The following is an 11,304-nucleotide window of genomic DNA, read 5'->3' as shown; positions in this document are numbered from 1 at the left end:
GTGAAATGCAATTTAAAATTTTTCTAGGTAAAACTCAAAAATAGCTCCTCATGTTATATACTCCCTCATTTCACAATAAGTTAATTGTTAATTTTGACACATATATTAAGAAAAAAATAAAAACATAAATTTATAATAAAAATATAAATTTATCATATTTTTTCATTTTTAACCTCTTTAAAAAAATAAAGATACATAATATATTACTTTCAATGCATATTTAATGAAGAATAAATTTAAAGAAAAATTTCAACATCTAACTTAAATTGTGTATCATTCACTTATTTTAAAACATAAAAAATACTCTAACAATTCACTCGTTAACGGATGGAGTATTACGCAACCATTTTAGTGTGATAAAAGGATACAGATGGCAGTATCCAACTGATCCGCTTAATTTTCCATCTCCATTCTCCACGTAGTAGCGTACCACAATTTATGTTCCCAATTTTCTCCTACTAGCACGTCCTGACAGACCACAGTAGACCAGGTCAATACACTGTTCATTTACCCCACTCCTCTCTCCGTCTTATGGTTGAGAAGTTTGAGTCCAACTGAAGTTTGTTTGGTTTTCGGAGATGCAATCTCATCTGCAAGCTAAGTAACTGTGTTTGTTGCAGAGTTTTTTTTTTTCAATAAAAACATATGACTGATCAGACGAGAGGACAATCGGGTAACGACCTACTTATGCCGTTCCGGGTTATCTTCCCAAAGGATAAGAAGTGTGATCGCTTTACGACATCCTTAAAGGTTGTTTCGCTGTTCCTTTTCCTTGTTTCCATATCCTTGGTTCTTTACTCGTCATTTGTTAGACATGACTTATGGTTTCGCTCCGAGACGAGTAAATGCTTCAACCCGGCCGCTTGCGACTACAATTCCGCAGCCACCCATGATTCTCTATCGCCAACCAACATCTCGCATATCGTCTTCGGAGTAGGCGGGTCAGCTCGGACCTGGAAGGACCGGAAACACTATTCGCAGCTCTGGTGGAAACCAAACATCACTCGCGGGTTCGTTTGGCTCGACGAAGAACCGGACACGAATTCAACATGGCCAGATGCTTCGCCGCCTTACCGAGTTTCATCTGACTGGAAGAAATTCAAGTTCACGAGCTCGCAGTCTGCAGTCAGAATCTCCCGGGTGATTGTGGACTCATTCCAGGTCGGGTTACCAAACGCGAGGTGGTTCGTGATGGGAGATGATGATACCGTTTTTTTTACGGACAACTTAGTCACAGTGTTAGCAAAGTACGACCACCGGCAGATGTACTACATTGGGGGGAACTCGGAGAGCGTGGAACAGGATGTGATGCACGCCTACGACATGGCGTTCGGCGGCGGGGGTTTTGCCATTAGCTACCCGCTAGCGGCGGAGCTAGTGCGGATAATGGATGGGTGCCTCAGCCGGTATTTCAACTTCTACGGGTCGGATCAGCGAGTGTGGGCCTGTGTGGGCGAGCTAGGCATCTCCCTTACAAGAGAACGTGGGTTCCACCAGGTATTTTATGTTGGCCATTTAAATTTTTTATTCTTTTTCAGTTTTTCTGTTTCCATTTTGCTACTATAAGGGTTTGATGGATACTCTCGGTTCATTAACGTGTGTTAGATAAATTATTATAAATTAAAATGGAAAACGTAGGGAGTGAACTCGCTTGTTTAAGAAATATTTTTCGGAAATGGTATATTTTGAAAATAGTAATTAATGATTACTTTTCCGATAGATTTTTGGAAGTATGCGGGTGGGGCAGGTCTAAGGTGGTTGACGGATTTATTTAACGACATTTTCAAGACGACGAGAATGTCTGAGGCTTAGAGATGGAGTACAATGATTTCGCTTTGTTAAAACAAGGATGACATTCAGAGTTGCAATAACTATAGGGGGTATTAAGTTGTTGAGTTACATTATGAAGATTTGGGAGAGAGTGATTGAGCGGAGATTGAGGAGGATTGTATCTGTTTCGAAGAATCAGTTTGCATTTATGCATGGTAGCTCGACGACAGAGGCAATCCATTTGGTGAGGAGATTGGTGGAGCAGTATAGAGAAAGGAAGAGGGACTTACACTTGGTGTTCATCGACCTAAAAAAAACGTATAATTAAAGTCCCGAGGGAGGTTCTTTGGAGGTACTTGGAGGTGAGAGGGGTCCCAGTGGCGAATATCGGAGTTATTAAGGACATGTACGATGGAGGAAAGATCAGGGTGAGGACGGCAGGAGGAGACTCAGACCACTTTCCGGTCGAGACAGGATTGCATCAGGGATCGGCTCTTAGTTTGTTCCTATATGCGTTGGCGATGGACGTGTTGACGTGGAGTATTTAAAGCGAGGTGCCTTGTTGTATGCTATTTGCGGATAATGTAGTGCTGATTGAGGAGACGCGGAGCGGCGTGAACGACAAATCGGGGGTTTGGAGGCAAACCCTTGAGTCGAAGGGGTTCAGGTTGAATAGATTCAAGACGGAGTATTTAAAATGCAAGTTTAATGACTTGAGGCAGGAGGACGATGTAGTGGTGAGGTTGGACTCCCAGGATGTTTGTAAGCGGGATATGTTTAAGTATCTTGGGTCTATGATCCAGGGGAATGGTGAGATTGATGAGGATGCCATTAATCGTATTGGAGCAGGTTGGATGAAGTGGAGGCTTGCCTCGGGAGTGTTATGCGATAAGAAAGTGCCCTTAAGCTTAAGGCAAATTCTATAGAGTAACAGTCCGTCCGGCCATGTTGTATGGCGCGGAATGTTGGCCAGTCAAGCACTCCCACATTCAGAAATTGAAGGTGGCGGAAATGAGAATGTTGTGTTGGATGTGTGGGTTTACTAGAGAGGACAGAGTTAGGAATGAGATTATCCGGGAGAAGAGACTGGCATCGGTGGAGGACAAGATGCAGGAAGGAAGGTTGAGATGGTTTGGACATGTGATGGAGAGGGATGCGGATGCCTCAGTTTGTAGGTGTGAGAGGCTAGTGTTAGATGGTTTCATGAGGAGTAGAGGTAGGACGAAGAAATACTGGAGGGGGGTGATCAGACATGACATGGAGCAGTTGCAGCTTACTGAGGACATGACCCTAGATAGTAAGGTATGGAGGTCGTGAATAAGGGTAGAAGGCTAGCGAGAGGGTGTGGGTTGTAACTATCCAGCAGGAGAGATCTTGTGTAGCCGAGTTAGTAATTCTAGGATTGTGTTCATAGGTGTCTATGGCTGTGAGTATTTGTTACTTATACGTGGGTGTCCCATTCATAATTTCTCAGTTGTTATTTTCTTATTTCGTGTTGCACTATCTCTCGTATTTTCGTATTGCTCTAATTTATTTTTTATTATTCCTTACGCCTTCTTCTGTTATGTAATCCATCTCCGTGTCTACGATTCTTTATCTTGAGCCGGGGTCTATCGGAAACAGCCTCTCTACTTCTTCGGAAGTAGCAGTATAGACTGCGTATATCTTACCCTCTTCAGACCCTATTTTGTGGGAACACACTGTGTTTGTTGTTGTTGTTTTCGGAAATGATATATTTTGAAAATAGTAATTAATGATTACTTGATGGAAATGTGCATGTAAGACCTTTTTTCAAATATTGTCGAATGTCGTAGAATTATCAAATATACTAAAATAATTATTGAATAGTTCTACGTACAAGTCATTAATTAATTTAAGTTCCAAGTATAAGGTATTACCTTAATTTTTATGCTTGTCTGAGTATTGTATAGATTACGGTTTGAATATTTCAGGTAAAATTAGTGCTCCCAATTGTTAAAAATAAATATTATTAATTTATTTAACAGTTCTGTGATAATTTAAGATTTTCTAACAACCGAGCTAACCTATAACCTGCAATAATAATTATTACTACTTAATTACATTTACCGTTAGGTATATGATATCACTTGACCAATTGCTAATTGGCGCATATTTTATTAACCAGAAAGCTATCACATGGTAATTATTGGAAAGGAAATTAAACTAGTACACAATACGAACTCGAAATTTAAAAACTAGCTAGCTGGTCCATCTAAAAGTTGGTTTCTTCTGTTTTTAATGTTCATTCTGCACCACAGCTATAATGTTCAAAGTGAATAATATATGTGTGTCGTTTATGTTCTCCTAATTAACTTTTGTGTCATGAATATGCACCAATTGCCACTCGGCAGCTCAAATATAATAGATTCTGAGGGTTTCATATTTGATAAAATTGAGTTTGATTTTAATGTTGTTTAATATCCTGTTTTCGACTGTAAATCGACTATTAAATTATTAATGATTAATAATCAATTAAAATTAAATAATATGTTAATGGTTAACATATTTATAAATCGGTAATAATAAGTTGTATCAATAATATTCAAAATCAACTCAATCAATAAACAGCTCTATATGATAGATGATTATAGTTTGTTTGCTCTGTTTTTTCTTTTAAAACAAATAAACAAGTATTGATCATATTTACGCCCTAAGATTTTTAAAATTGAATAGTGTACTAGGTTTTTTGTCGATTTGACCACATTAATTGACACGAAGATGACTAAGTTGAGGTGTTTTAAGTACTTCTGCCGTCTCCAAATACTAGACATGCTTATTAAAAATAAATATTTTATAATATATCACTTTAAAAAATTAAGACATACTTAATTATTTATTTCTACATTTACTCTTTGTCATAAATATGAAAGATGCTAGTTCATATATAACGCAAAGGAGAGAATTATTAAATAGAGATAAATAATCAATGAGTGTAATTTGATCGAATTAACTTTTACTTAATATTTTCTTTAAGAGACGTGAATTAAAAAAGTGACGTATTTAAAAACGGAGAAAATAATTGTGAATCTAAGGAATTATTTGGTAGCCTATATAAGAATAATACAAAATATGATGTATTAGCAATGTTTGCATTAATATAATTGCATTTATTATACTTAAATTATTTTTTATACAATGTTTGATTTAATGTGTTAAAAATAATTTTCATTGAATATTTTAAAGGCAAAATGACCTTCTGGACCCCTATACTATGTCAGTTTTATAAGTTGGACACTTCTACTTATATGTTGGTCATCTAGACCCATGAACCCACTAAAAGCAACATTTTAAACCCTTTTTTGGTGAGTGTAACACACTCTCCTCTACATCAGCTGTCATGTCAGCTGCCACGTCTGACACGACTGACACGTCTGCCACGTCATTTAAAAAAAAAATTACATTTAATCCAAGTCATTTTTAAAATGCTACATAACAAATTAAATATTAAAATTAATTTAATTAAATAAGAAAAATTTATAAATTGTAAAAGAATTTGAATAATCAACTTTTTATTTTTGCTCACAAATTAAACATCAAATCCATTCCAAATAATTAAAATTCTTCTCCAACTAATTTAAATTTTTAACTATAAATTCATGCATACAAACATAATAAATTTTTTATTTTTAAATTTGAATATTTTTAACAAATTCACAAAGTTTAATTTTTTTAAGCGAAATTCATATTTTTTTTCAATATTCACTATCACTCACTTTCAATTTAAATTTTAATTTTAATCCCCAAAAAAATAAAAAGATTTCAAATTTAAATTTAAATTAAAAAATGAAAGAAATTGAATTGAGAGGGAAAATTAAAATTAAAAAAAAAAGTGAGCGTGTGTGTGAGAGGGAGAGAGCTGGAAGTGTGTTTGGGTGGGGTGTGGGAGCTGGAAGGGGCTGGGGTGGGGTGGGGATGGGGCTGCGAGGGCCATGGGGGTTGTCGGTGGGGTGGGGTTGGGTGGGATGGGAACGGGATGGGTAGGGTGGGGGGCTGGGGAAAGGGGAGGGGTTATGTGGGGCTGGGTAGGCTGTGGACGGGCTGGGGTGGAGGGATAGAGGAGAGGGGTGGGTGAGGTGGGATGGGCTGGGGTAGGGGTGGGGGTGGGGGAGGTTGGGTGGGGCGGGGAGGGGGAGGGGTGGGAATTTTTTTTTAAATTTATTATTTTTATATTTTTAAAAATATTTTTAAATTAAAAATGATGGAGGAAAAAAAGAAGGGGTTGGGGGTATGGGGGTGGGGACGGGCTGGGGTGGTGTGCGGAGGGAAAAAATATATTTTTTAAAATTTTTGAAAATATTTTTTAAATAATTTTTTGATTTTTAAAAATATTTTTGAATTAAAAAAGATGAAGGGAAAAAAAGGATCCTTTGTTAATTTTTTTTTAAATTATAAAAATATTTTTAATTTTACAAAAAAAAATTAAAATATCTTTATATTAAAAAAAGATGGAGGAAAAAAAAGGATCCTTTTTTAATGTTTTTTTTAAATTATAAAGACATTTTTATTTAAAAAAAATTAAAAATATTTTTAAATTATTTTAAAAATATTTTAAAAGTTTTTTAAAATTTTTAAAAATATTTTTATATTTTTTAAATTTATTTTTTAATTACTTTAATGTTAAATTGGCCAAAAAATGATCCCCACTCGCACCCCAGGCGAGTGGGTACACTCTCCTTTTCCTAGTCAGCATGACCTTGCCACATAGGCAAGGTCAACGGTCAAAGGGAGCAAAATGTTTCCTTTTGAATGGTTTAAGGGTCCAGATGACAAACATGTAAGTAGAAGTGTCCAACTTACAAAACCGACATAGTATAGGGGTTCAGAAGGTCATTTTGCCTCTTTTAAATTAAAAAAATTATGTATAAAAGTACCATCCACAAATATAATGAAAAAATGTGCAAAAAATTTAAAGCTTCGGTGCGGTATACGGTATTTCGATATTTATTGTATAAAAATATCAAATACCGCATCAAATACCATAATAATTTAAAGCTCCTACCAAATATTCATACGACGATATAAAAAAATTGATTCAGTATGATATTCGGTATATATCATACCATGTCCACCTTGAAATTATTAAAAATTTTATTTTTTATTAAAAGTTAGCTTGAATTTTTTCTTTTAGTTAAAGTGGTTGTTGATTTAAAATGAAAGGTGTTTTAATTAGATAGTTATCTAACACCTAGCAAAAAGAAATTAATTATAAAAATTCAAGTGAAATGATCTTATTTAATAACAAGAATAAAAATGAAAATAAAAATATGTAATAAAAAATATTTTTAGTTATCATATATAGTAATTTATTTCATTAAAAAATTAAAATATCAAAAAAAGTTCGTGTAAGAACTACCAAATCTCAAGATCCTCTCTTATATAAGTATAACTCATGACAATCGCGTCGAAATGCATTCAACGACTCTACCCCTCATATATGCTATATTATATAATATAATATTAATATATATAACCAATTTAAATGTATGTACTAATAATCAATTTCAAAGAGACAGGATTAAAGTAGAGTCAATGTGTAGGCATGTAGCACGTGGCTGAAGAGCCACAAATCTAGAGAAGTTGCCCGCTCCTCTTTTTGTTGTTTTGCTTACGTATAAATAATTAAACTGAAATGGTACAAGTATAAACAGTAAGTTACAATAGCCTTTAAGCATGAAAATCGTGAAAATTCGAAAATGCCCTTTATTGGAAAGCAGGCATATTGACCACATCGTGCATGCTCGAGCTGCTCTATTGTCACTTTTTTTTATTTTATAATTATTATAATATATGTTATATTTATTTTATTATATATTTTTATTATTATTATAGAGAAGAGTGAGTTGGAGAACATCAACGATATATTTGTTATTTTACATCTAACTAGTAGAATTATTTTCTCAGTAGTAATATCAATAAAGAGCTTATCTGTCTATACTTTTTAAGTGAATCCATTATGTGGCTAACAATATTTTTACTTCTAAGTTTCAACTTATTTAACCATATTATTTACGATGTAATATTTTAAATAAACTCAAATTTAGAATTTGAATCTCCTTTCCTGAAATATTAGATTAGTTATATGAAATTAATTTTTTTTTTTGTGGTAAATATTAATTTTTTATTCTTATATTTATTTTCTTATATTTTAAACTTTTAAAATGAAATTTGACTCCGTCAAGAATTTAAGTACTTCAATCTTTTAATATTTTAGTTTTTTACTGAAAAAATACTATTACGCATGAATTTGGTGGGTTAAAATTTAAAGTGATTAACCTATTTAAAGATATTTTTTTTGTGCATTATCAAATAATTTTAAAAAAATGTCATTAGATTAATCTATAAATGTTTTACTAGAAATGAAAAAGAATTACATATATAATATTCATATAAGGTTTCGAACGCACAGTTTTTATATTCACTTATGAATTTTAGGTGTAATCACAATTGATGTGCATGTTAACTCGCAAAACAGATATTCAAAAGGTAATTTTTTTAAAAAAAATAAAGTACATAATTAAAATGTTCAGTGTAAAGAACTTTTACTATATTATATAAATATATTTATATGTAAGTTTTCTTATGAATGGAGATTTGTAAGCATAAAAATAAGATATAATACTCCGTTCATATATTTTTATTTGCTTCATTTCAGTTGTGTTTATATTCCTAAATATTTGCTTCTTTAATATTTCACAAAAATAGTTTGAACAAAATCTTCCTATTATGTTCTTGTTTAATAAATGTAATCATTATTAATTTGAAATAGAGGAATTTAATTAGGGAACTGACAGTGTCCAAGCGCACATGCAAGTGAACGTGGTCTACCAAGTAATATAGTGGCCTTCAAGAAAGCCGAGTTATCGATCCCACAGAGACTAGATTTGGCAACGATTTGATTTCAGTTCACAATTTAGATTCACTTGATGCGAGAGTAACCAAAAGAGAGAATTGAGTTTGTATATTGCAAGTAAATTAAATAATGCGTAAAGTAAAGATCTTGTAATAATCAATAGGAGAAAACCCAGCGTTGAAGCACTCTGAACAATCATATTATGCTATTGGATTTCATTCGTTAACTTTCTTATCTTGGTTGTTGATTCGTAGGGTTGATTGCGCGATTATGGTTTCCCAACCTCTAATCTCTTACCTAAGTTGAACCTTACACCTACATCGTCGAGCGGAGATGTAATAATTCACTTAAGTTTTCAACAAATATCATCCTACATATGAATCAAGTAAAGTATCTAAGTACATCTCTGTCCTAAATAGTAATTCAAGTTTCTTATTTTATAAAGATTCAAGAACCATACTCTGCTTATTCTCATGTTCTATCGCCCTATTCCATCTCCCAAGTTCACAAGGTTAACAATGGATGTATTCTAAGGGTCGCGAATCCTTAAAATAGTTAAAACGCGAAAAAACAAACAACCAATATTGATAAACAAAGAAAACAAACTTAATCCATAGCAATAATAATCATGTTCTTGGCTTCAACCCTGGAAAGGGAGTTTTTAGCCACTCATAGCCATAATCAACATCCAATTAATTGTATGAATGATTAAAACCATAAAATAAAGCTAAGTTAAAGCAATAAAAACCTAAAAAGAAGTTTTTGTTGCCTCCAATGTTGTTCCAAGTGATCTAGGGGTTCAAAGATATCCCAAAACGTGTTTTAAGACGTTATATTTATAGTATATAAGTCATAACGTCACTTGGATTAGGTTTCCATGTCGTTTTCCTTCAGTTCGACACTTTTCTCCCGATTTTAGTCATTGACGCGCCACAGTGTCAAATGGCATCCTGGGCACAACTGGGCACTTAACTCCCGATTTAGGTCATTGGCGCTAAGCGGTGCAATTGCGTTGAGACACCGTTTTAGGACAATTTCGAATTGGGACAGCTCCGTGACGTGGTGTTTCACCATTTTGGGCCCCTTCTGAATCCAATGGCATGCAGCACGTGCCCAATGGCCAAACATATACACCACACGCGCTCAAAACTTTCCAGGGGTCCAAATTGGTGTCTAGCTTGTATCTTGTGCTTCCGTAGTCATTTTCGAGCCCTTTTAAGTTGTTTCCACTTGGTTTAAAGTTTGTATATCCTTCATATAACATTATAACCCATTTATCAAGCATCCTATAGAATTAAACACAACAATTTATAGCTCAAAACAACACAAAATCCTCAACGATGAACTAGAAACACGAGCTAAGCATAGGCTAAATTCACATTGAGCTTTAACTCATTGTTTTGAGTCTTTTCTTGATTCAATTGACCCTTGAACATTATAACTAAGTTGTTTTACATATAAATACATAATAAAAACCTTAAGAACTCATTAAAACACATTAGAACTCAACCCAATAGACTAGAAAAACACCTAGCTCAAGCTAGTTACACTAGTTTTCTCGGTTGAACTGTAAATGCTCAAATTGAATCAAAACTAATGTGAAACCACCATTAAACATTGTAAACACGTACTTGGACACATAAATGCTCATTTATATCAATATAAACACGTATAGCATAAGAATCATCCTCAAAATAAGGCTAAAAAGGCTAGAATAGTAACGCTAGCATACATAAATACATCCAACATCACCACCCCACACTTAAAGCTTTGTTCATCCTCGAACAACTCTTAACTATAAACACCATGAGCTGAAGAGACTCCACACTTCTACTATATGTAAGAAATTCAAGCTAGCACTACAATGATTACACGGAATACAAGTTTACAACACTAAGCATATTATACACACTTGAAAGCTCAAGAATCCTACTTCCAAAACATCCTAACCTCAAGAATAAACTCCACAAGTAGCAAACTCATGTATATCGTTCGATCAAGGACATCATACAAATCACTCACATTCATCAAACATGTGCCCCTCACAACAAGAGAGTTACTCATAATTTTTTCCTTAAAAAGATTGAAGTACATTAAATGATCAGTGTAAAGAATTTTAACTATATTATATAAATATATTGATATGTAAGTTTTCATAAAAATTGAGATTTGTAATCTTAAAAATAAAATTTATAATACTTCATTCATTCTTTTTTATTTGTTTCGTTTGAATTGTGTTTGTATTCCTAAATATTTGCCCCCTTAATCTTTGAAGAATAGTTTGAACAAAATCTTTCTATTATATTCTTCTTCAATAAATGTAATCATTATTGATTTGAAAAGAGGCATAAATTTTAATTAGGTGTATATTAGTCAAATTATTTTTAATTTTATAGAAGTAAAAGATTTAGGTGTGTGTCTAACCTAAATAAAGCAAATAAAAAGAAATAAAGAGAGTACGATATAATAGATAAATTAATCTACATGTAAAATAACTTTAAACTAACATTAAATAACATATATTTTTAAATTTTCTAATAAAAATTTTAATTTGTGCTTTATTTTTTTAATAGATAATTTTTAATTATCAATAATGTATCTTTAGTATTTTTATATTATTTCATTATATATATATATATATATATATATATATATATATATAT

The 11,304-nt window shown here is 33.0% G+C and overlaps 1 protein-coding gene across 1 annotated transcript in view; it reads left to right on the top strand.

Annotated features, from left to right (window-relative positions):
• The first annotated feature begins 385 nt into the window (after positions 1-385).
• The window catches only part of LOC107873231, a 71,412-nt gene continuing 60,493 nt past the window's right edge, over positions 386-11,304 (top strand). The window contains exon 1 of the mRNA XM_016719991.2: positions 386-1,497. Coding sequence (XP_016575477.1) covers positions 646-1,497 — 852 coding nt within the window. The 5' untranslated portion in view covers positions 386-645. The remainder of the gene's footprint in view (positions 1,498-11,304) is intronic.

The sequence above is a fragment of the Capsicum annuum genome, chromosome 6 (genome assembly GCF_002878395.1).
Source record: "Capsicum annuum cultivar UCD-10X-F1 chromosome 6, UCD10Xv1.1, whole genome shotgun sequence".
Classification (NCBI taxonomy): Eukaryota; Viridiplantae; Streptophyta; class Magnoliopsida; order Solanales; family Solanaceae; genus Capsicum; species Capsicum annuum.
The sequence above is the reverse complement of the archived record's forward strand: the minus strand, read 5'-3'. Positions and strand labels throughout refer to the sequence as shown.